Genomic DNA, 27005 nt, shown 5'->3' with positions numbered 1-27005 from the left:
AGTGAGGAATCTGTATTTAAATGTAAAACTTGGCTCTAACTTGCATATATGGCTCTAAGAAGAAATGAAGGAAGAAATGTGGTATAGTGGAATAAACATAGAATTTTGGAATCAAGTAATGTGGGTTCAAACCCCCCTTTGCTACTAGCTAGCTATGTGATCTTGGGAAAATAATCTCTTTGGGTTTCAGTTTCCTTATCTAAAAAATGATGGGGTGGAACTAGATGACTTTTAAGGACTCTTTTGCTTTTAATTCCCATGATCGCACGCTGTTAATTAGTTATATGCTGTTAATTTAGTATAGTTACATCTTTTTATTCTCCACTAAGGTCCTACTGCCACTCATGGTGTGGAGATCCTGGGTTCTAGAAGTTGATGCCAGCAGAGCACAAGCTTCAGTAGATCCCAACAAGTGTTCCTGGCAGTGGCCCTGTGAGGGACTGTGGCCTGAGGATGAGCACGTGGTCTGAGAGATGCATCACCAGTATGGCAGCAGAGTGGTGATTTTTTTGTCATAGAAACTCTCACAAGTTATAGAAAGGTCAAATCTGTGTTTATGAAGAGGGAAACTGTTGACCCCTAAAGTACTGAATAAGTATTTCTTTGTATAAAATTCATTAAGAAATGGATTATGTGTTTGTACACCTGCTTTCCTCAGTTATCCACATCTGTTTGGAAGCCTAATGACTCGGTCTACATACATACCCATAAACAGGAAACACTTTTCACCTGGTAACAGCACAACCTTAGCATCTAAGAAGAATTAATTAGCTTTTTTAAAAATAATTGGTTTGCTTTGCGCACACAAACATGCATCACACTTTACACCTTTTCATCTGAAAAATCCTGGCTGGTTTCTTGTCTCTTTTAAATAAAACACCTCTGTCATTCCTTGATTCTCCCTTTACTTTCTCCTGAGGAGCTGGATCGACTTGGGCAAATCCTGAAAGCTGAATAGCACTGAAATTAGTTAGTACTGACTACTCAAACCCATAGTGGTCAATTTTTTTTTTTGGTTGAAAATATGGCAGAAATCTAAAAGAAGCTGAATGCAAGATAACAGCGTATCTTGTGCATTTTGTGGCTGCTGCCAAGTCATTTTTCAGTCCTGTTTGACTCTTTGTGACCCCATTTGGGTTTTTTTTGGTAAAAGTACTGAAATGGTTTACCATTTCCTTCTCCAGCTCATTTTATAGATGAGGAAACTGAGGCCACCAGGGTCAGGTCAGTGCTTCTTAAACTGTGGGTCACAAGCCCATATGGGGTCTCGAAAAATTTGGCAACAGTAAGGGTCAAAAGGCCCTTTTGGCGCAAGGGCCAAAAATTAATTCAAAATCAAACACTAATGAATCTGAGGTGTTTCTGGCAACTTCACTGCAGCCTTGGATCTGAACACAAAGCCCACGGTCTGTACTGAGCATGCCCTCAGGCCTTGAAAAGGGGTCAAGAGGTCTTAAATGGAAAAAGTTAGGTGACTTACTCAGGGTCACATAGCTAATAAGTGCCTCAGGCTAGATTTGAATTCAGATCTTCTTGACTCCAGGCCCTGCACTCAATCCACTGTGCCACCTAGCTGTTCCTATCTTGGGCATATTGGATCTCATACAGGATAGCAATGGCTAAGCCCCTCCAAATAGGAAAACTACCATTTCGTCAACTATTTCATAGATCTACAGATGTTTAGAGCTGGAAGGGATCTTAAAAGTTATGTAGTCTGACCTATTCGTTCATTTTTCATTCATGATATATTTATTTATCCATCTGTTCATTTATTTATTGATTAATATATTAATTCATTTATCCATCTACTCATTTACAAAATTTATTTCCATCAAGGGAGCTTTAGATCATCTAGGACAACTTCCTCCTTTTACAGACAAAGAAAATGGAGCTAGTTATAGGTCAGAGAGACAGATGAGGTCAGTAAGATTAAGGATAGACAGCCAAAGGAAAAGTCCATACATCTCCCCAGACCTAGAGTCCTGAATTGAGGGAGTTCTATACCCTGACCTAGCAGGGCCTTTGAGCTTCTCATTTGTATTCTAGGAGACTTGAGGGCCAGAAGATTTCTTAAGGCATGGGGTGCTATTCCAAGTCCAATGCTAGAGCTTTCTCTCTTGACCCTCTTACTGAGGATGCATATCAGAAATGGACACTGTCTAGCAGTCCAATCCTTTCATGTTAAAGAAGAGGAAACTAGGGCCCATGTATTATTAAGGCAAGACATTACAGTTGAATTAAGAGACTGATACAGGAAAATGATATTGTTCTCTTTTAAGAGCAAGATTTAAGAATCACTCCTTACTTTATACTATGCGGAGTTGGACACTAAGAATCATAGAAAGAACAGAAAGGTACCTTACAGGCAATCTAGTCCCATTTTCTGGAAGAGGAAATTAAGGCCTTTGAAGGTGAGGTGATTTGCTTAAAGCTATTTCTTTGGATTTGGAGTGTAATTGGAAAAGATAGCCACCTGTGACGAGATCTCTTCTAACCCCTTGCTCCAAATAGAGGTGAATTGTACTTTGGTAAGTGGTTTTGATGTGAACAAGGGTTTAAAATGAGAATGGCTCTTTAAAAATATCAGTATTGAACAGCTATCATGTCAGCATAGAAGGCCTCTGTCACCATTTGGAGTTGTCTTGATTTAGCAAAGCAGGGTCCCCAGATAGTAAGAGGCACTACAGACCTTGGAGTCAGGAAGACCTGGGTTCAAATTTCACCTCTGTGAGTAACATTTGTAAAGTATTTTCCAAACTTTAAAGAAACTACAAAAATGTCAGTTATTATTATTAAAAATAGGGGACACTGATGACAAAAGCAGGAAGCTTGATACCATCAGGTGCTGCTCAAAAAGAAAACTAGGGTCACAGTAACACAGTAGAGACTTGAGCATTGTGATTGAGGCTAGTGCTATGAAGATACAGGATGGTCAGGAAAAATATAGACTAACTGATTAGAAAAGTCTTGAAAGCTGGGAGCAGTGCTAGCTGAATCAGCCAGGGTGGGGAACCTGAAGCCTGGAGGCCACATATGACCCCTTGTAGTCAAAGGGCCGCACTTGAGAGCCACATGTGGTGAGGCTGAACGTTCCCTGGAAGGCTTCTAGAAAAGAGAAACTAGATGTAGAAATGCTAGAAAGGTCCAGGAAAGCCATCAAGTCAAGGTTTGAATGGTTATAAAAGTAATGCTATCTAAACATTTTTAGAGTGCTTTCTAGAGGTTATCTTATTTGACCATCTTGACAACCCTGTGCTGTAGGCAGACCAGGTATTATGCCAACTGTACAAATGGAAAAACTGAGTAGGTGAAGGTGATTGTGGTAAGAAATACAAGAAATAAAACCAGTATGTATCTCCTAAGTGCTTATCTTATTGTCTTGTTGATAACAGTTCTTAAGAAGGCACAAGAAACCCTATCTTGACTGGAGGCATTTTCAATAGCTGTGCCCCACCCAGGAATTCTCTCCCTCCTCATCTCTGCCTCTCGGATTCCTACAAGTTGCATCTAAAATCCCACTTCTTATAATGTCCAATTTATCTCCAATTCATGCTGTCTATAGTTTAGTTGTTTCTGAACCCCCTTTGACTGTGAGTGCCGTCTTTGCCTTTCTTTGCAGCCCCAGCATTTAGCACAGTGCCTGGCACACAGTAGGCTCTTAATAAATGTGTGCGGACTGCCTGATTTAGGATTAAGAAGCAGACATGGGACCGGACAGAAAAAAGCGACGGGTAGATAACAGGAGCTGTGAGTAACCGGATCTGGGTTTTAGTCTTCAGCTCTACCACTGAATGTGCGATCTCGGGCAAACTGATTCATCTGACTGGACCTAAGTGTCTTAATCTGATTGTTCAAGGTCCCTTTACGATTTAAAATTCTATGATTCTCTCCCCTTGCTTCCAGTGCACTGGACTTGAAGTAGAAGAGATGGCGGATTAGCCAGAAAGGGTAGAGAAAGGTCAAGGCTACAGGACTGTGTCAGGCAAGAGGGGAATGAGGCAGAGAATGATAATCTATTAAGATCCTGATTATCTTGTGATAAATTATGACAAGTTTATAAATAAGGAATATGAAGATACTTGTTATTTTGGGGGGATATTTGGAAGGGGGGGTTGGACTGGACCTGTGATTGCATTAATGTGGGGGCATTCTAGTGAGAAATTTCCCTCTACCAATGTAGATGAGTGGGCAGCTAGGCGGCAAAGTAGATACAGCGCCAGCCCTGGAGTCAGGAAGATGCCTCTTCTTGAGTCCAAATCTAGACTCAGATACTTACTAGGTGTGTGACCCTGGGCAAGTCCCTTAACTCTGTTTGCCTCAGTTTCCTCAGCTGTAAAATGGCAAACCACTACAGTATCTCTGCCAAGAAAACCCCAAATGGGGTCATGAAGAGTCAGACATGAATGAAACAACTGAACAACAAACATAGATGAGCACCTGCTCTGCAACATAGTCTTAGAAAGTTGACAGGGCAAACTGACAATCTGGACTTGAACCCAGATCTTCCTGACTCTGAGACCAGCCCTCTAGCCACAACCCCATGCTGCCTCTAATACTTGTGATTATCTCTGGGTACACAGGTGTGTTAATGTACACATGCATAAACCTCAGAACAGTAGTTTTACACTCATTGGCTGATCAGGAATGTGCCATACTAAAGTGGTCCACGTGGATGAGGGCCTTTTCTAAGAAATATGGCAAGCCTAGAGAGCACACGCCATGCAGGCCAGCTCATCTGGGTGTCAACTTTAAGATAAGTGAGAAATGTTGAAAATGAGACCCCCTTTCTGGTCAAGAAGAAGAAGACCGCACTCGCTACCACTGTGCAAAGCCAGCATGGTGCCCAAGACAACTCCAGTCTAAGGGAGAAGCTGGAATGAGCAGTCTTGGTATAAAGAACCCCATGAATGACCCACAATGACATCTACAATTTATAAGCTCCATTTCACTGTGACAGAGTTGGTGTCAACTTCCATGCAGCACTCACTTCAGAAATTCCAAAGAAGGGCTTGGCTTCTTAGACCCAGATAAGGGCAGAAAAAAGAGGTTTATTGATTTATTTATATAGCCAGTGACGCCAGGGAGGTTTCAAACACTAATTATAACATGAACTCATGTGAAAGTTGGCCCACCTGAAAGATGACTTCAGTCAGCTGGGGTTGGGGGAGGCCCAGGGATTCCAGCAATGTTCCAAAGGCAAAACAAGTGAAAACAACCAAAGACCTTGAATGTTGTAGTGAGGCCTTCCTACTTGTATTTCAACCCCACATTTGGCTAAAGCCACACATATTTTCCTTCACAGTGCACAAAGAACATATCATGTTAGGATTTCCCATGTTACTTTAGTTCCAAGGTTAAAATGCTCCTCTACATTCCTAACAAGCCAATTCACTTCAAAGAATGCCAAGGTACCTATATTCCTCTGCTTTTCTTTCTTTACAAGAATTTTTAAAAACCACTTCTAACGTTTTGTTGATAGTTTTTTTTCAAACATTTCTGCTCTTCCTTTCTCCGCTCAACAGAACTGTCGTAACCAAGAAGTTAAATGAAACAAATCAATACATTTGCGGTGTCTGATGATGTATGCCGCATTCTATACTCTCAGTCTACCACCTTTCTCCTGAGAGGAGGTAGGCATGCTTCACTACTAGTCCTTTGAAGTCATAGCTGGTCACTGCCTTGATCAGAGCTCTGAAGTCCTTTTTCATATTATTATTATGATGAACTTAACAAACATTCTCTATTATTAAATATTATCATATAACAATTATATATTATGAATATTATGTTATGAACTTAAAAAAGACCATTGTACAAGAAACTGAGCTTTTGTAACAAGTTTTTTTTAAAGTATGTATTAAACTTAACATGATAGTAACAAAACTGTCCTGCCTGTCTTTGTCCTCTTCTGAATTTCCTTCCACTCTTCTCTGTGTGTTTTTAATATTTTATCGCTGCCTCAATTCTGAAATCTTTCAGTGTGGTTTTCATTTACATTATTGTGGTTATCAAGTAAATTATTCTCCTGGTTCTGCTGGTCTTGCTTCTGCATTAGCCCAGGTATTTTCTTCTGCCTCCCAAGCCAGAACACAAATCTCCCGGGTGGTTCCCAAGGACAAATCCGCCAAGCAACTCCCCTTGGGCAGAGTCAGGACCAAGGACACACAATGTCCCCCAATGTGCTGTTGAGGCCCAATCATGACCTGCAAGGTGACCCACTTGGGAAAGTCTGCAGCTGTGCTCGGCTGCTCTTCCCTCGGCCAGCGAGGAATACGAAAGGCAGAAGGGGGAGAAAGCTCACAAAAAGGCGTCCCTAATCTTGATGCAGCCTTGTTATCATTTTCTATGGCTGACTGTGGAAGGCAAACTGAAGCTTGAGGCCATTTTCTCTGGCAGACATTTGAAACTTTAATGTTCCTTTTCTCCCAAACAGTGAGATACCCCTGGTAGAGGAGATAACTGAGGAAAACTGAAATCTCCTGCATTTTTCATCCTGGCCATTCCCTCCTGGGCTCCCCAGCCCCCACTTCGTTTGGTATCTTCCCTTGTAGAATACACAACGAGTGAGGTATTCCCTCAGGAATGTTTCTGGCATAGGGTATGTATGAGGCATAATAACCCTCTGTCAAAGGTTAAAGAACAAAATTGCCACAGTATCCAGTTTCCTGGTTTTCCATCCTTTTATCTCATTCTAAAAGTAAAAGGGATTCAGTGTGGTGGAGAGTGCAGAGAACAGAGCTCTGGAATTAGAAAGACCTGAGTTCAAATGATGTCACAGACATTTAGTAGCTGTGTGAGCCCTGGTAAATCACATGGGCTCTCAGTTTCCTCATCTGTAAAATCAGGAGTTTGGGATAAATGGCTTCCAAGGTTCCTTTCAGCTCTAAATCTATGACCCTATTATCCTATGAACTGAGAGAGCTGTCAGTGGAAGCAGGAGCTTTTTTTTTTTTTTGAGTGATATATTCAAGATAGTCTCAGAAATATGATGGCCTGTCAGTCTCAGGGTTTGGTGAGCTGGCCTGCTGCATGGAGCCTGGAGCCAGATCGGACACTTGATCGACAGCCTCTCTCTCACATGAAGACGCTCATGTTAGACTCAGACCTCTGCCCTATGAGCCTTTCTGAACTACTTCTCTAAATGAAGTGGATTTAATTTTGCAAGCACTTTCAACGAGTGCTCCGATTTGCTCAAAGTTCTAAATGAAAGGCAGCCAAGCAGTGCCTGTGCTGAGACAGAGAGCCCCCATTCTGGCGCACCACCAAGTCATACCTGAAAAAAGCCACTCACACAAGACAAATGCTTCCCATAGTCAAAGCACTCCAGCAACACATGCAATCACCTCTTAACCCCTGTTCAATGTATCCCCTTCTCTTTTTACAAGCACCTGCAAGGAGAGTCCCAAGAGGCATTCCAATCTTCACTGTAACTAGGGCCTCCTGAGAAGTAACCTGACTCGGTCCTCTTCAGAAGGACAGTGTTTCTCTCACAGCTACCTAGGCTCCCAGAGAAATGGAAACTAGCCCTTTTGCTAGGTGTGTTTGGGGGGAATGGGAGGTGGGGTGGATGCAGACAATGATGCTATTCCTTCCAAGACTTAGCTAGGCTAGGCTAGGCTAAGCAAGGCCTGACGTCAGTTTTTATCCCAAGTGCCTTGGAAGCGAGTTTGAACACTCAGATGTCCATGCAGCACTTTACAAACTGTTGGATGTGAGATTCACATTCAGATGTGAGACTGTATTCTCTTTTTAGCAGAGTCATCAGACCACAGAGGAGGTTTTGAGACAAAGCTGCTAAGATGCAACTTTTACCAAGATTCAAATTGGGTTTGCCCTATCTTTGGGATTCCCAGGCCTGTCCTACAAACCAGTTTCCACCTCCCCACTCACACTCTGGGCCTATATATGAATTATTAGTCCAAGGAAGACCCAATCCCAAAAGGCCCTAAAATTATTTGCTTTGATGGACTTCTTGTCTATACAGCCAAAAAGAGTTAATGAAAGTTAATGAACACTCCAACGACGACTATAAAATCAGGAGAAACTAGCTCAGTTTGTTAGACGCAAGTAGGTGGGTAGACCATATACGCCTCAGCTGACATAGGTGAATTTGAATTAGCCCCACTCTATGATCAACTTTTGAATAACAGTGTCTCGGGCAGTGAGAATGGGCAAGAATAACTGAAATCATGCTCATTCTGTTGAAGGAGTCTGTAGCACTGTTTTCCATGGCAAAAATTCCTTAGTCCTGCAAAGCTGAGTTGAGGCTCTGTTCCAGCTGGGCAGGACAGTATCTGTGTGGTGATATAGTTTCCAACTTGATCGACACTGGATAATCAAGAATGGAAAGTCTAGAGCCCTATCATCAAATGAGCAAGCAGTAGGATGGAAAAGGCTGGTTCCTGATAGATAATGTTGTCATGATTTTTGGATTGCCTATCCCAGGGCTGGGGTACCTGTAGCCTTGAGTCCATATGTGGCCCTCTTTGTCCTCAAGGACAGCTCTTTGACTGAATCCAGACTTCATAGAACAAATATCCTTAATAAAAGGATCTGTTCTGTAAAACTCGGACTCAGTCAAAAGGCTACATCCAACTTAGATGGCCACGTGTGCCCTATCCCATATCATGGCAGAACTGGCTAGGCATTGACAGAAATTGTCTCATGATAATAATGATGATGATGATGACAGCTTACATTTATATAGTGCTTCCTATGTGCCAGGAATTGCACTAATCAGTTCACAATGATTATCTTATTTGATCCTCCCAAAGTGCTATCATTATCTCCATTTTACAGCTGAGGAAACTGAGGCAGAACTGAACCTCTATTTACTTTTCCTGCAAACAGGGTAGAGAGGGTGTGGCACTTTTTTTCCCTTTAAAAAAAATGTTTTTTTTAAACATAGGAATATCTAGCTAGAACAGGACTGGGGTTAAAGAAATCTTTCCTAGTACAGCTTGCTCAAATGATCTACTTTTTTCTTAGAGAATGATAATTTGTATCTGTTCCTGAACCTCACTGAACTATACATACCAAAAACTTTGAGAGCTAGAAGGTACTTTAGAAGTCATTTGCTTCTAGTTCCACATACTGCCCCCCTCCTTGTATTTTGACAGATGAGAAAACTAAAGATTGATGTTCAGTGACTTGCCCAAAGTCACACGACTATTTTGTACTAGGGCCAAGACTTGAACTTTTCTAAGTGCCTTGCCATTGGTTTTTTCCCACTACAATATGGTATCAGGTAACCCTGGCCTGGTCCTTATTTGCTCCTTGAAGAAGGCTGAGTTATTCTGCAAGATGAGAACTGCTCCTGGGCCCTGTGAATGGCAGGCTGGCAGAACCTGGTCCCAGATGACCCGACAGGTTCCTGGGCTTGACCCTTTCATCAATGGTGACTTGTGGTAACGTCGGAGCCTTTAGCCTACTGGGCAGGGAATGCGAGCTGCACATTTGGCTCTCTAAGGTTGTTCGGACAACCATCTGCAGGAATTTCAACCTCCCAGTCTTCCTCTCAGTGAAGGGGGAAAGCTGGCAGGCCTGGCTGCCTGGCTGCTCTTCAACTCCCCTAGTGAAAGGGAAGCCTTAAATCGGATTCCCTACCCCCAGCAGCCTCCCTCCATCCGCAGGACAGCACACAAAACAGCTTTACCCCCAGAGGGAGGAATGTGCCAAGACATTCTTTAGAGCTGGTAACTGGAGAGTCTGTTCTCCCCACCATGGCTAAGAAATTACTTTTCTGACTAAATAAACGATCATTTGACATAACTTCCCTAGATGGAGGGATGTGTGGGCATCTTCTAATCGAGTAAGGAAAAAGCCAGGGCAAAAAAAAAAATACAATTGCCAGAGAAGAAAAGAAAATCATCTTGTTTTAAAGCATTAACTAGTTTTAGACATGTAATTACCTTGGCAGGATCTTACCCCCTCTAAGAAGGAACTGTACTGCATTTAGCTTTGTTAAACTTGGAGTCACGCCTCCTCCTCCCCACAGCCCTGCACCCTCCATCCAGCCCCGATGTCAGGAGGTCTGCAGAGATGCAGAGTTCTTAGAAGAGCACAGAATTTTAAAGCTAGACGAGCCTTTAGAGTTACTTCACCATAGAAGCCTCAATCTAGAGCTGGAATTTATTAAATGCTTACTGTGTGCAAGGCATTATGCTAGGTGCAGGGACAGCAAAGGGGAGGCGGGGGCAATCCTTGATCACTAAAAGCTGACATAGTCTTTGGGAAAGGGACCTTGGAAAGCATCTAGCCCAGCTTCTCCCCATCCCATCTTACAAAGGAGGAAACTGAGGCCAAGAGATGACTTGTGCCAGTTCACGAAGATGTTAAGTGGCAGCGCTGGGGTTTGTATCAGGATCTTTTCACTCCCAATCCAGTATTCTTTCTGATCCATCACACTGCTCCAAGCCTTTCTTTTTACACAGGAGGAAACTGAGAGTCAGAAAGGGGAAGTAACTCACCTGTATCATAGACTAGAACACCGGCATGCAGGTCAGCAGCAAAAGGTCAAAGGATAATAGACCTAACGTCAGAAGGCCTCATCTAGTCCAGCCCTTCATTTTACAGATAATGAAACTGTGGCCCAACAGGGTAAACAGGGTGACTCTCTTAGTCACACAGAGAATAAACCTCAGAGATGGGTTTTAAACCCAAATCCTCAGACCCTAGAGCATATGCTCTTTCCACTGTATCATGCCCCATCCCCCACATCATAGGATCACAGACTTAGAGGCGGAAGAGTCCTCAATGGCCATGTAGTCCAACCCCTCATCATTTTATAAATGTAAATTTGAGGTTAGGCGAGTTGCCCAAAGCCACCCAGGCAATAAATAAATGTCAAAGGCGGCATTTGAACTCAGGTCTTCTGACTCCAAAGACGGCTAGGTTGCCAGGCCTGAAGTCAGGAAGATTCATCTTCCTGAGTTCAAATCTGGCCTTTGCTGTGTGACCCTGGACAAATTACTTAACTCTGTCTGCCTCAGTTTCTCATCTCATGGGCTAGAGAAGAAAATGGCAAACCACTGCAGTATCTTTGCCAAGAAAACTCCAAAACAGGGTCCCAAAGAGTGGGACATGAGTGAAATGGCTCAGGAACAACTTCTGACTCCAGAGGTAGTGCTCCTTCTCTTGCCCCACACTACTTCCCTAAATTCCACGTTAATCAGATGGTGTTCAGATTGCCATCCAATTTGCCAATCCCAAATTCTTAAAGCCAGCAGCCTTAGAATCTACACAAAAAACCACGAGCAAAACCCAAAGCCATCTCACAATACTGAGCGATCCACATCAGCCCCCTTCTCCTTAGCCTAGTCTGCTGGAGGAAATGTTTTGTATCAGGGCTTCCAAGGCGTGGAGATCACAGAACTGAGAGGATGCTAGAACTGGAAGAGAGCTTGAGGTCACCCAGCTCACTCCTAATCCAATGAGCATATCTGTATTTTTGTACAAGGAGGCGGAGCAACAAGGGTTTGAATTCCTAGGGATTCCCACTGCCCTGGCACCACAGGAATATACATGTGGATGCCTGGGTGGATCTGGAGAGGCTTCCCTATCCTTTTGGGAAGTGGGCAGGAGAAAAGAAAGTTTAGAAGATCTTGGACCCTGTGCTTTTTCTGAAATGCCATGGAAAGAAAAGTTTGGGGGCACAGCTGGACTGTCTGATGATTCTGGAACAGGGTGACTGGTATATGTGACCATTCAGTGTGTACAGTGGAATGGGTACTGACTCACATAGGGCCTGTGTGATCTTGTACAAATTATTTAACCTCTCTTGGGCCTTGGTCTCCTCATCTGTAAAATGATGGGGTTGGGCTGGATGGTGTCTGAGGTCCCTTCTAGCTCTATATCTGGAATCCTATAGGACCTGAAATAAATATCAAATTTCTAGCACGGGGCAGTGGATAGGACATTGAACTTGTAGTCAGAAGAGCTGGGTTCAGATCTTCTGTTAGACACTCACTAGCTGTGTGACCCTGGACAAGTCACCTAACCTCCTTAGGCCTTTCCAGCTCTAAATCTATGATCCCATGATCTTATGAAAGCCCAGGAGAAAAGAAGGGCAAGGATTCATTAGGATTCCCACCAGTGAAAGAGTGTTGAGTCTACAACTCACATCTCTGTGCATTCTCGTTTTGGATTCCTGGTACCTCTTCCTTACAGGCTGCTTTCTAGGGACCTCATTTTCTAGGTACCTGAAGGCCATAGGGCACTCATACCAGCTAGGAGGAATCCAACTTATATCATCCCCATGGGTCTTTATACTTTGTAGATCATAGTACCAAGAATAGATAGGGGCATTTCAGATTGGATACTTTCAAAGACTGCTCCTTTTGGGGGAAACTGGAACAAAAAAAAAATCATTGATTTGGCCAGGATTCTCAGAAGTGAGGAACAGTGAAGGGGGAGCCCCTTGGGCCTTCTCATACTCCACCTTTTAGCAGAAAAGGGAAAGGTAAGAGAATAGATATTTTATATTAAGAGCTTATTATGTGTCAGACACCATTCCAAGCACTTTACAAATATTATCTCCTTTGAAAAATAAGTACTGAGTGCTGCCTGGAGGAGGAGGAAATTGTTGTGCCTACCAACCAGGACCAGGACATACATATCCCTGCTCCTCCTCCTGCAGAAGCATGGGGTGAGAAGTTCTAGAGTGGGAAGAAAGAGCAGGAGGAGGAGGAAATGATCACAATGGGTACAAGAGAGGCCTCTCACCTCCATTAACATCATAACAGCTTCCAAGTAGCTGTGACATTCTTGGTGAGGCAAGCTGCTCAGTCCCGGTTGCAGGCTATCTGGGTTTCCCCACCCTCCCTCATTGCCTTCTCTCTCACTCATTTTCCTGTCATTTCTGCTTCCCTTCAGTTCACTGGTTGCCTCCCCTTTCCCCAACCCCCCCCCCAAATTCCTTTATGGGAGCCTTTGAAGACCACTTGAGTGTGTGATAATTGCACAGTTCTCAGCTCCCTAAGGCCTAAGGCTTCTTTACTGATTCAATCCCAGTTCTTCCCTTCTATTCTCTTAGTCCTTCCTCACCTTCCAGATCAACACCTTATCCATCTACTTCCTCTGGGTACTGAGTTTTTCCTAGGCCCCACTCCTCCAAACACTCATATTTTCCAGATGTTGGGGAACCACACTCTTTAGAAACTCTAGCTCTGAAAGGCCCTGTTGTGTTTCTAAGGACATCTAGTCTGCCCAGTCCCTCCTTTCTTTTCTCCAAGCCTTACATTTTCACTTGCTCAGGTAGCTCTGGGGGCAGGGGAAACCACTGGGACAAGACAGGTGGGGGCACTCATGAACTACAATTAGCTGCTTTCGAGAAAAGGCCCTGTAGTCCAAACAGGTGCACTCACTGATGTTTCCTTGGAGGAATAGGCTTCTTGCCCTACAATCCGGTAGATGGGAGGGGTGTGTGTACAAGGTTGTGAAGTGAGTGGCCCCGGAGAGGTCTAGGACAGTTAAGACTCCCCCCCCCAACAATCATCCTCTTCAACTCTTAAGGTGAAAGAGCTCCTCTGTATGAGAGAAGCAGAGTTTTACCCTTCACTGGAAATTGTCATTGGCAACCCCAGACATCTGAGCATCCCCTAAGTCTTGGGAAACCCAGGGAGGGCTCTCAGGAGCAGGTGCTTGGCCAAAGGGTAGGTCTGGTTTGCTAAATATGAAGATGGTGGAAGCCCTCCCCTCCCCCTTCCCCCCTCCCAACACACACCCACACACCCGCCAAAACATCAAAGCAAAATTTTTAAAGGCACAGATCTTATCGATAAAAGGAGGGGCTGGGCTAGCTGATTCCTAAAGTCTCTTCCAGCTCCAATATGCTCTGTGAAGAGGAAGTCAGACACCTGCCCCTCTAACACCCTTACCCGACACGCCGCCCCCCTCCCCCTCTTCCCCTGCGGAGCGGGACTGGAAGTGGGGTATGAGGGGTGTCCGTGGGTAGGGCACCCAGGGCGGAGGGAAGGCGATTCTCCCGCCTCCTCCTCCTTCCCTTCCCTCTCCCACGTCCTACCTGTCCCGCGGGTCGATCCAGCTGGTGGTGCGACTGGTGTGGTCGATGTAGTAAACCTTGCCATCAAAGTCCCGGGCCTCCTCCCAGCCCTCGGGCAGGGGCAGCTCCTTCCTCGGCATCTTCCCGAGCCGGTCCGCGCTCCCCCATGCAGCTCCCGGCTGGGGGGGCCCGGGGCTCAGCGGCGCCGGCGGGGCTGTTCGGGCCCATCCAGCAGCGGGGGCACCATGGTCGGGCCCGGCGGGGGGAGCGGCGGCCGCGGTGGCTCCGGCCCAAGGGCAGCGCGCCCGCTCCTGCGGCACAGCCCGGGGCGGAGGTGGCGGCCGGGGTGGGGTGGGGGCTGAGTCCGGGATGGCCGGGGCGCAGCCGGCACCGGCACGCGGGCACCGAGCGCCGAGGGGTGGATCGGAGACGGGGGCGGCGCTAACGGGGGCAGGGGGGCCGGCCGGGGCTGCGGCGCTGTCCATTCGGCCCTGCGGCCCCGGCCCGGGCACCGGGGCTCCGCTCCGCCTCCTCCGGTCTCGGCTCACCGCAGTCCTCTGCCTCCCTCTCCCATGTGCCGCTCGGCTCCCCGGCAGGCGAAGCTGTGCGGAGCGTGCGCGCGTGTGTAAGTGTAGTGGGGAGGGGGGTGCGATGGGGAGGAGGGAGCTCCTCGCCCCCTGCGGGCTCCCCGGCTCCGGCCGCACTGAGCGGGAGCGGGCGCTAGCGCTAGCGCTGGAGCTAGGGAGCGAGCGCGAGCCTCCCCCGGGCGCTGCGCTCCCAGCTCCGGGCTCCAGCCTCCGGGTTGCCTCTGTCCTCCGCTCGGCTCTCCCGCCTCTGTCCCCTCCTCTCGTTTCTGCGGCGGTCACGGCAGCGACTCTCCTGCTGCCCCCGCCTCCGCCAGGTGCTGCCGCTGTAATGCAGGTAAACGCGCTGCCCCGGAAACAGCGAACCCGGGAGGCGGGGCGCAGGACGCCTGGGTTCCCTTGGCTCCCAAGCAGAGCCGGGAGCCAGGACCCGTGGGGCTGTAGCCCCAGGGCCACTGGCCTAGTTCTTTGGGACTTCGGCCACATGGCAAGACCTCCAGAGACGACATTAATCTGGGGGCCAACCCTCGGGGATCGATTCTCACCAGAAACTGACCTCATTATCCTTGGCTCTATACTCTGCTTTCTTCATACAGATAAGTGAGAAAGTGCAAACAAGGTTTCTCTTGTCGTGGCTTCGTGTCTGAGCCGGTGACTGGAGTCTAGAGGTTGGGACAAATAGTGATCTGCTTTCAGCGCAATCCAATTTCCCCCATATACCAATCTCACTCCCCCTACCTTATGGCAAACTTGGCCAATGCTCTCATACTTTTAATGTTTATCATGTAAAAATAGTCATCAGTCCCCAAATGGAGAAATTCCAGCGTTGGTGAAAAATGAGAGAACCTGGGTTAAAATCTTTCACCTATGTGACAGTGGACAAATCGCTTAAGCTTTCTGAGCTTTAGCTTTTTTCTTCTGTGAATCAAAAGGGTTAGATGGCTTCTGAGTTCTCTTCTAGCTCTACTCCATAATCCTGTGGTGTTTTGTCAGATTCTGCCCTTGCCTTATCAATCTGTTCCTCTAATCTATCTGTGGCTCTTTCACTCAGTTCCCCTAATCCAACTTTTTCCAGCTCCCCCTGTTCTCTCTTCTCTTTTCTTTGTATTTCAGAAAGCTCTCTGCATTTCACATCTTCCAGGTAGCCTTTCTTAATGAACAAAAAGTATGTAAATGGCTTCATGTTCACACATATCTTGTATGATGTTTAGGTTGCTGGCTAACCATAACCGTTTTATTCTTGGTTGGCTTATCTTGACATGTTAGATTGTAAAGGAGTGAGGCCTATTCTCTATTCTGTTTCTTCAGTCACATAGCACTCAACTCTTTGTGGCCTCTCAGTCAGCATGAATTGAGGGAAGGAATGAATTTAACATTCCTTTCAGGATTCCCAGGTCTCTCATGTCTACAAGATGTTCCTGCCATACCAAACCTATTTGACTTACATGTCAACAGGATCATAGATTCAGAGTTGGAAGGGATCAGATAGATGAGAAAACTGAAACTCAGAGACATGAAATGTCTTGCCCAAGACCACCACAGTAAATGATAGGGATGGCAACCTAAGTCTGATAAACTCTAAATCTACCCTTGTCCTTCAGCTTCTCCCACTGTGGGACACAACACACACTCTCTCTCTCTCTCTCTTCTCTCTCTCTCTCTCTCTCTCTCTCTCTCTCTCTCTCTCTCTCTGTCTCTCTCTCTGTCTCTCCCTCTCTCTCTCCCTCTCTCTCTCTCTCTCTCTCTCTCTCTCTCTCTCTCTGTCTCTCTCTCTCTGTCTCTCCCTCTCTCTCTCCCTCTCTCTCTCTCTCTCTCCTCCCCCTCTTTTCTCTCTCTCTCCCCCTCTTCCCAAAGTGTCACTTTAATGTCACAAAAGCCTGATTGTATTGTCTGAAGCCCTTCCCAAAAGGTGGCAGGACAAAGGATGTCAAGCTCTAAGACTGAATATCCAAGGTCTTAGGCTTCAGGTGTTTCTTTACATCTCCTAAACAGTTCAAATTTCTCCTAAGGCCCCACAGACATGCATCACTTCTCCCTGGTGGACAATCCTTCCTCTGTCCCCTCCATTCACTTCCAAACCTCTCTTTTCAAAAACAATCAGGTCCTGCCTTAGATAGTTAATGTGTGACCCTGGGCAAATGACTTAACCTTTATCTGTCTCATTCATGAACTTGTAAAATGGGGATAGTAATTCCCAAGGTTGCCATGATGACAAAATGAGATTTTTTAAAGTGCTATATAAATGTGAATTATTATTATGTGGGTAGATTGAACAAGAATATTAAGATGAGAATCATGGTAAAATAAGAATTAATATTAATATGGTACTTTACAGATCTGCAAAGTATTGAAGCATATGCTCTCACATGCTCAAAACTGTTTAGAGTTTTGGAACAACTTAATCTCATTCCAATTTCACAACAATACAACTATCCTGTGAGATAGATACTACAGGTGTTATGTGAATTCCACAAATGAAGAAAGTGAAATAAAGTGGGAAAAAAAGTGAATAAGAAGTTAAAATATTTTTCTGGACAGTCTGTGTGCCTGGGTGTTGTTTCCTTAGGATGTCAATAGAAAGAGAGAAAGGTTCCCAGCACATTGAATAGACAACCCGTGGTGAATGCATGGATGGATGTGGAGGAGAGTAGCGTAAGATGGGCAAGTATGTATAGGGTATGATATACATTATTGAAAGATCATAGGTACATCCAAATATTTGAGCGATATCATCATGACCAAGTTGGAATGACCAGGATCAGCTTTACTAATTGTTTATCTTTATCCTTATTTTTATTGCTCTCTTGCTTTTATATCAATTTCTGAAAACATCCCTTCCTCTCCCCTATTCAGTGAACCACCCCAGCTAATAAAATTTAAACAAGAAAAAAAAGTATTTCAGCAAAACAAATCAATGTGTCACTTATGTCTTGGCAACGCACACAACATTCTACATCCATTGCCCTTCACCTCTGCAAAGGGGAAAGGATTTGTTTTTCAACCACTGCCTCCACTTGTTAATGGCTGAAATGAAGGGATTCACTAGGTAGTGACTGATAGGTCACACTCTAATAGACATAGCTTATGCTTTAGGTCCACTAGACATCTAGAGGATTTTGTGTGCCCTTAAGGACAGCAAAACTTCCAAGTACTACACTTCCTCCCCCACACCCCCCTTTGTTAAAATTCTGAATGCTTGTGTGAGATATGCTTCGATGTCATCCATGTGACTACTCTCTCTACCCATGAGTATCTCTACCCATCCATGCCTCAGGACCATGGCTGGAAGGACATTAGAGTACATCTTGTCTCATCCTAAATGATTATCTTTCATCTTCTTCCAGGAAGCTTTCTGAGGGCAAGGACTATGCTGTTTTTCTGTTTCCTGGACTGTTGGATGTACACTGTGTGTTGAATGAATCAGAGGACATAGACAAGAACAGTACAGAATAGGTAGTGTTGTACCTATTGTGGTCCAGAAAGGCAAGTTATACAGGAATATGTTGGAGAGAACATTCCGTAGATAAGATCACAGTTCCTGGCACATGGGAGATGCTTAACAAACATGTGCCAAATCCTTCCATAGATTCTCCACAGAGGATTACCTATTAGTATGCTGGAAGCCTTTCTTTAAGTCTTTTCATATTTTGTGGGTAGCAGTCAAGCTCTCTGTCAGTCAGTCCATCTGTCGTCAGTTCTACAGGTGATGCCATCCCTGGTACCTGACTGGCCCACTGCCTTTTCCAAGCACATGATTGCTCAGTGATACCCCTTATACTGTTTCCTGCCTGTAGGTCACCTTTGGGAATATGCTACCACCTACTTGTGCCTACCACATGTCATTCCGTTGCCATCTGGGTTCCTTAGAGATTTTGATATTCCCACCATACAACACTGCTATATGTAATAATGTCATTCACAAGTAACTTTACTTTGACTTGTTTGGCAATAGATTGTTTTTCTTGTTAGTTTTGATTGTCAATCAATAAATAAATATTTATTACTAGGTGCTAAACCCTAGGCTAGGCGCTGGGGATAAAAATTCCAAAAAAAATGAAAGATCTCCTGCCTTCAAAGAACTTTTTTTTTTTTGGAGGGGGGGAAGAAGAGGTGGGGAAGGAGAAGACAATATGTATATAAGAGATGTTGATATGAAATAAATACAGTGTGATTTAGGGGAGGAGGCTTCAGCAGCTAGAGAGATCAGGAAAGGTCTCCTGTAGGAAGTGGTATTGGAGCTAAACTTTGAACTTCAAAGGAAACTAGGAATTCTCTCCCTCCTCCATGTCCATCTCCTGGCTCCTCCAGCTTCCTTCAAGCCCATCATTGGGAATATGCTAAGATCTCATCTTCTGCAAGGAGCATTTCCTACTCCCCTTTAAGGATTGTGTCTTCCTTCTGTGATTATCTAGAATTTATCCTGTCTATATTTTGCTTGTATATGGGGAAGGAACCAAGCATTTATTAAGCATCAGCTATGTTCCAGGCACTGTGTAAGCACTTTATCTCATCAGATCTTCACCACCCTGGGAGGTAGATGCTATTATTTCCACTTCAGAATTGAAACAACTGAGGCAGACAGAGGTTAAGTGACTTGCACACAACTGGTCACACAACTAGTAAGTCTTTGAGACCAGATTTGAACTCGGGGTTTTTCTCATTTCAGACTCAGTACTCTATCTGCTACCTAGCTGCCTCAGGTATCTGTAAATATATAAACTATGCTTGTGACATGGTTGTATGTTGTCTCTCTCCCATTGGAACATGAGATCTTTGAGAGCAGGGACTGTCTTTTGCTTTTCTTGTTATCCCCAATGATAGCACGTGTCTAGTGCGTAGGTGCTTACCAAATGCATATTGATTTGACCAAGGATTCTAAGAGGTGGAGACAAGGATAGAGTGTATTCTGGCCATGAGGGGACAGATAAAAGGGATGGGAGGTAGAGTGGTGTTGTATGTGAGTGACAGCAAGAAGTTCAGTTTGGTTTGACATTAGAGTGAGTGAGATGGAGTAGTGTAAAATGTACCCAGAAAGGTAGGTTATACAGGGGTAGTTCTAATGCGATAGCCAAATGTTAACCTTCCTTTAGGTGCTCATGCCATTTGTTTCAAAGATGTCTACTTCTGAATCATGGGATGGAGGTGGGAGGGAGAAACAGAGGAGCAAGAATTGACTCATTATCACTCTTCTCCCTATTTCCCCTGGTACCATTCCTTAGCTCCCCACCTCCCTCACTACAAAGCAGTCCTGTGTTATCAAAAGCAAGGAACAGCATGAGGTAATGAAACAGATGACTGGCTGGCTGCTGCCCTGTGAACCCACAAGATGGCTGTGTGAATCATCGCTAGGTATTCCGTGAACCTGCACACCACTGTTACAGGCATATATGAAAGAGATCAAAGGTAAAACTGGCCAGCCCACATGGTATGCAGCATTGGACATCATTCCACAGGTGATTGAGCTGAAGGAATCTGGACAGGAGCAGAGACCTGGTGGCCCCTCCCCTCCTTCCTCCTCGGCATGTTAGGTCCACCTGCCTTCCCTCTGAGTTGGTGGAGAAATTGAACAAGTCAGCATTTGAAATAAGCAACAGTCCTGCCCTTTGCCTTTTGTTCACAGGGTAATTAATAAAGAAAGGTGGATGTCTTGAATCAATTGGCCACTATACAGCAATAATAATACCAATCTCTGGCAATGATGGAATACTTATCATTATGAAATACTTCACATAAGACTAGCTCATTTGCTTTTAACAAAATCCGCTGAGGTAGTGTAAGTTTTCAGGAACCCATTTCACAGATGAGGAAACTGAACATCAAAGGAGGGAAATGACTTATCCAAGGACTGCACAAATGGTATAAGACTGACATGGAACTCAGGCCTAAGTGCAGTGGAAAGAGTTGTTGAATTTGTACCAAGAAGCTCTGAGCTCAAATCTTGTCTTCTCTGTCTTTTTTAACCTATATGACCTTGGGAAACACACATAAGCTCTCTGGGTCTCACTTTCCTTATCTGTAAAACAAAGAGGTTGGACTAAAGCAGACTGTAAGGTCCTTTCTCAGTCCAGCACACTATCCACTACACTGCCCTCTATGTCCAAGGTTCTTTCTACACTGTCTCCACCTACAGTCTGGCACCTTTAAAAGGTATTCCTGTTTAAGTCTGTACTTGAAATCTGGTCTTCAGTAGAGAAGAGGCCATGTCACATTTAAACATTTCATCAGGATCCTGGGGGGGGATAGCACATTTTGTGGAGAAAGAGAAGAGAAGAGAGAAAGCTTAAATAATGGAATATATCTGTCAATATTTCCTGTTAATATCTGCATTCCTCAAGAAAGCAGAAGCTGAAGTAATCTCTGCTAGGGAGTTTTCTCCTCTCCCCTCCTACTCAGTGTCTGTTCCTCCCTGGCTCATAATGTCTCTTGTGCATTTCCAATAACACCCATATAGTTAGCTTCCCATGTTTGAACCAATAAGTTGCTTTTTCCTTTCCACTAATCATGTATGACTAGAGGCTGAGCTGCTTCCTGATTCTTTTATGAAGAGAAAATATGCAAGTCATAAAGAGAAACCTTATGGACCATATAGTCCAATCTCTTCAGGGACAATAAATGACTTTTCTAAGATGACGTAACTAGTTAGTGACAGAACTGGCATGAGAACCCAGGCTATTTGACCAACAGTCCTGTGAGCTATTATTCTTTGCATTTTTCAGATGACAGAACTGATTGGTGTGGTTAATGAAGGTTCACAAGTAGATTCACCCAGCTAATAAGTCTGAGGTAGGATTTGAACCCAGTTCTTTCTGATTCCAATTCCAGGAATCAGGATCTGACAAAAGATCATAGATCATCTAGTCTTATCCTTTCATCTTACAGAGGAGAAAATCACACCCCAGAGAAGTGAAATAACTTATCCAAGGTCACATAGTTATTAATCAGCACAGGCCATATTTGAATCCTATATTTTGACTAGATGTCCAGTGTTCTTTCCATTGCACCATACAACAGAACTCTAATTTGCTTCTGTACGTGATTATAGGTGTTCTTGGTTTATGCAATAGATGTGTTCTTGTGCAAATACATGTAAATAGATTTGGGGAGGAAATATAACGATCTTGTAAATGCACTAGGGGTGCTTACTATTTATGGGAGATCCAGTGGTTTCTTCTGGAAAGTGAAAAAAGTCTTTATCATCTCATTTTTTCTGTTAGATAGTAAACACAATGAGGGCTTCTGTCTCTCTGAGACTAATCTCCCTTCCTTCTTCGTTTTTCAATAATAGGTACTTAAATTACTCTAATCAAATTTTATCTATGTTACCCTTGAACAGCTAGGTAATACAATGGATGCAGCCAGGCCTGGAGTTAGGAAGACTTATCTTCTGAGTTCAAATGTGGCCTCAGACACTTACTAGCTGTGTGACCCTGGGCAAGTCACTCAACCCTGTTTACCTCAGTTTCCTCCTCTATAAAATGAGCTGGAGAAGGAAATGGCAAACCACTCCAGCATCTTTGCCAAGAAAACCCCAAATGGGGTCCTGAAGAGTCAGACACAACCACTGAATGTTACCCGCAGGTCATTTCTTGGTGCCAGCTGAAGAAAGGCTACCTTTAGGTGCATAGAGAAGGCTATTAAGTTCACTTCTTTACTCACTTGAGGTCCTTGCTTCCAACTGCCTTCAGTTGGGTACCCTACCTTCCTCCAAAATACGCAATCCTGGAAAATCTCCCTCATTTGTCATGCACCAAGGACGTGCTTCCACCAGTCAATACTCCTCTCTCCTTCAAGAGCCTCCAGATTCCCTCCTTAGACTCTGGCTCATATATGCTGATTATAGCTGGAGCTTGGAATTTCTGTTCTTTTGAGGGAGGATGATGCTGGCTTCTTCTGCACTCTTGTCTGTGCTCCAAGTCACCTCTGCCCTTCTGTTCATTTACACCTGCAGGAATGATGCTGATCTCAGTAGAAACAGGACCAAGTGCATTCTTCACACGTCGGGCAAATAGGAAGTTACTTGCAACTTCCCCTCAGCAAGCTCAGAGCCCATCACAGCTGGGCTTTTGCTTTCTTGGTCAGGGGGAGAGGCAGAGTATTGTGAGTGGAAGGAGGGAGATAGAGGAAGTTTGGGGAGGGTATCTGCCTTTTGCTAGGATGAAAGGACCTTTGAATCCCTCTTAAGGTACTCAGTAGGTTAGAGCAGGGCCCAGCTTTATTCTTCATGATCTCCTACTCATCTCCTTTCCATTAAGGCAGTATGATATAGTGGCTAGGGTGCTAAACTGAGAATCAAGTAGATCTGGGTTTGAATCCTGCATCTGAGGCTCACTAGTTGTGGAATCCTTTGCCTTTTATTGTTCAGCTGTTTTTCAGTCATGTCCCACTCTTTATGACCCCATTAGGGGTTTTCTTGGCAAAGATACAAGAATGGTTTGCCATTATCTTCTCCAGCTCATTTTACAGATGAGAAACTGAAGCCAGCAGGGTTAAGTAACTTGCTCAGGGTCACATAGCTAGTAAGTGTCTGACTCTTCCTGACTCCAGGCCTAGCACTCTATCCACTTAAAGACCTAGCTGCCCTTGACTTTTGCCAGCCTCATTTATAAAGCAGATGTAGTGGACTGAGCAACCCTGAGAGAAGGGTTGGGAGGCTTGGTTTCCCCACATTTGCCTGTCATATTTGCTGGATAAGTAAGTCATGCTATATTTTCTGGATAAGACTCATCCTGCTTTGGGATCAAAGAAAGTGGCATTTGAGGTCCAGTCCCGACCTATGGTGTCCTATTTGGCCAGGATGGGGGGTTTAATCTTGCCTTTCATCAGCTATGGTTAGTTAAGTTGGGGGTGGGGTGGAAGGTTTGGAAAAAGAAAGAAAAAAAAGAAAAGGGGGAAGTTTTTGCAAAACAGCTCTTTCTGCTCTAGTCTCCTCCATCCTGCACAAGCCAAGATTTGATGGAAGAAGGGGGTGGGGTAGTTAGCAAAGTAACCAGCAGACCAGCTGTAATGAAGCCATCTCTCTGGTATTTATAGAGTTCTCATTGCCATGGTACCCAAGTGCTTAAATTAAGCTCCAGCATAGAGATGTATCAGCATGGACAGTCTTTACCTGGCCCCTCACAACTGCTAAAGTCCCCTCATTCAACAGTTGGGGAAGCTGAGGAAGCCCTGAGAGATGAAATGATTGGCTTAAGGCTACCCAGCAGTCCATGCAAAGGTGAGACTGGAACTCCAGCTTCCTGAATCCTGGCCTCTTCCCTCTAGCCAAGGCTGAAAAACTAGCCTAATGTTGTCTCTGGCAAAGACTATTAAGCAAAGAGAGTGACTCAGAAGCGTGTCTAAAGTATACTGATCTTGAACTCATATATACACAGTCACTTGAACAGAGCCCTCCCTAGAGGCTTTGTGGTGGTGCAAAGGAAGTACATCAATATGATTATATTATATATTATATTATGGATAGAACCCTGGGCCTGGAGTCAGGAAGATTCTGAATTCAAACCTGGTCTCAGATGCTTACTAGCTATGTGACCCTGGGTAAGTCACTTAACCTCTGCTTGCCACAGTTTCTTTCCTGGTAAAATGGGGGGGTCATAATAGCACCTATCTTCTGGGTTGTTGTGAGATAATATTTGTAAAGTGCTTAAAACAGTACCTGGTATGTTGTAGGTACTTAATAAATGCTTGTTTCCTTCCATCACCCCAACCTGGGTCAATACAAAGAGATTTGAATTAAGCTCCTTGAGAGCCAAAGACTGGTTTTACTTTGGTCTCTGTATCCCAAGCACCTAGTACAGTGCATGGCACACAGTAGGCGCTTAATAAATGCTTATCAAAGGGAATCGACTCTCTACTGTCCAGCAGGGTAGGTACTGAAAGTCACCCTGAATTGGTAAAGTATCACAATACAAAGATGAACCTCTCATCTTTCTTCTCTTTTTTTCTTCCACTTAATAGTATTTTTTTCCAATTACATGTAAAGATAGTTCTCAACATTTACTTTTATAAGATTTTGAGTTCCAAATTTTTTTCTCCCTCCCTCCCATTTCCCCTCCCCAAGACAGCATGCAGTCTGATATAGGCTATACATGTAGTCATATTAAACATATGTCCACATTAGTCATGTTGTGAAAGAACAAAAGGGAAAAACACAAGAAAGGAAGAAAAAAAGAGAAAATAGTATGCTTCGATCTGCATTCAGACTCCATAGTTCTTTCTCTGAATGTCGATAGCATTTTTCATCATGAGTCTTTTGGAATTGTCTTAAATTACTGTATTGCTGAGAAGAGCTAAGTCTATCAAAGTTAGTCATCACACAATGTTGCTGTTACTATATACAATGTTCTCTTGGTTCTGCTCACTTCACTCAGCATCAGTTCATGTCTTTCCAGGTTTTTCTGAAATCTGCCTGCTCATCATTTCTTTTTTAAAAAATTTTATTAATTTATTTTGATTTATCAACAATCACTTCCATATGCTTTTGAGTTGAAAATTCTTCTCCCCCTTCCTCTCCCCCCAAGACAGTGCACAATCTGATGTAGGCTTTACGTTTACATACCCATTAAACATATTTTCACCTTAGCGAAGTTGTAAGTAAAAATTAAAACCAATAGGAGGAACCATCAGAAAGATGAAACAAAACTCAACAGAAGGTAAAGATAAGTGATAGCGATTCGACTTCTATAGTTCTTTCTTTGGATGTGGACAGCATTTTCCATCCCGAGGCCTCTGGAGATGTCTTAGATCCTTGTAATGCTGAGAAGGGTTCAGTTTAACAATATTAGTCATCGCATAATGTAGCTGTTATTGTGTACAAAGTCCTCTTGGTTCTGCTCACTTCACTCAGCATCAGACCATATAAGTCTTTCCAGGTTTTTCTGAAGTCCGCCTGCTCACCACTTCTTATAGCACAATAGTATTCCATTACATTCATGTACCACAACTTGTTCAGCCATTCCCCAATTGAGTGGGCATCCTCTCAATTTCCAATTCTTTGCCACCACAAAAAGAGTTGCTATGAATATTTTTTGTACATATGAGTCCTTTTCCATTTTTATGATCTCTTTGGGATACAGACCTAGTTGTAGTATTCCTAGATAAAAGAGTAGGCACAATTTTATAGCTCTTTGGGCATAATTCCAAATTGTTCTCCAGATTGGTTGGATCAGTTCACAACTCCACCAAAAATGCATTAATGTTCCAATTTTCCCACATCTTCTCCAACATTTATTATTTTCCTTTTTTGTCATATTAGCCAATCTGATAGGTGTGAGGTGGTACCTCAGAGTTGTTTTAATTTGAATTTCTCATCTTTATTTTCAACATCACCACCCCCTTCAGCACCCCCCTTCCTAATTCTTTTCCTTCTCCAATCCATGCTACAATTCTGCCAGGGTCAGGGAATCAGGTTGAAACCCAGCCAGAGCACTGAATTCAGAGTAAAATGACCCAAGTTTAAATCCTGTCTCTGCCACTTACTGTGACCTTGGCCAAATCACTTAATTTCTCTTGGCCTCAGTTTCCTCATCTGTAAAATGAAAGGGTTGGACTAGATGCTATCTGAGGTCCCTTCCAACTCCAGAGCCATGATTCTATGGTCCCCTGCTCAAAAGTCTTGAATGGCTCCCCAGTACTATCAAAGAATTAAGCCAGAACCTTTTAGCTGGCATTTAAGGCTTTTTATAACCAGGTCCCAATTTACCTCATCTCTTACAATTTCTCAGTATGAACCTTCCTTGATTCTGGCTTGGCTGTTCCTGGCATATTCCTGACTGAGTATAGGGGGTGGCTAGAGGAGATTGCCTGACTGCCTTTGCAAAACTAGAGTTGTATCTGGAAATGGCCACCCTGGACAGAAAAGTCAACTTTATTTCTCCCAGCACCCCATTTCAGAGGTTTAACCCCCTTCCTTGCTCCCTACAATGATGTCCCACGCATACAAAGGCTGGGTGACCTCAAAATATGTTTCTTTGAGCCATAAAAGAAGCAAACAGCATTCTTTGAAAATTTTTCATTTTATTCTGAACTTAATGAAATAAGCATTTCTATAATAGAATAGAAAAAATATGATTGCACATGAAACTGCAAATCTATTGTGTACACCGTGCTATTCCTTTTGAACATATAATAAAGTTATCAAGTGACTTTCTTTTTTTCCTTTTTTCCTCCCCCCCTTCCCCATTCTCACCTGCATAAAGGTCACTTCTCCCATGGGTCTCCCCGTTTAGCCCTAGATACTTTCACATTAACCCACCTAGGATAGGGAGTGTAAAGGATTCCATCACCTAAGGACTCCAGGCCCTATGTATCCCCACCCAACCACCCCCTGGAGACAGAAGAGAGCCTGAACTATCATTAGAACTGTAATTAACAAATTAACAAGTAACACGAGGCCCCTGAGGTACAAGGTTCAACAAAATCCT

General features: G+C 44.1%; 1 protein-coding gene across 1 annotated transcript in view; it reads right to left on the bottom strand.

The window, feature by feature from the left end:
* The window catches only part of WWC1 (WW and C2 domain containing 1), a 147884-nt gene extending 132973 nt beyond the window's left edge, over nucleotides 1-14911 (bottom strand). Inside the window, exon 1 of the mRNA XM_020992335.2 lies at nucleotides 14024-14911. Coding sequence (XP_020847994.1) covers nucleotides 14024-14487 — 464 coding nt within the window. The 5' untranslated portion in view covers nucleotides 14488-14911. The remainder of the gene's footprint in view (nucleotides 1-14023) is intronic.
* Nucleotides 14912-27005: the final 12094 nt, after the last annotated feature.

This window comes from Phascolarctos cinereus, unplaced genomic scaffold (assembly GCF_003287225.1).
Source record: "Phascolarctos cinereus isolate Bilbo 61053 unplaced genomic scaffold, phaCin_HiC Scaffold_2;HRSCAF=192, whole genome shotgun sequence".
Taxonomy (NCBI): domain Eukaryota; kingdom Metazoa; phylum Chordata; class Mammalia; order Diprotodontia; family Phascolarctidae; genus Phascolarctos; species Phascolarctos cinereus.
This window is presented reverse-complemented; position numbering and strand designations above follow the sequence as displayed.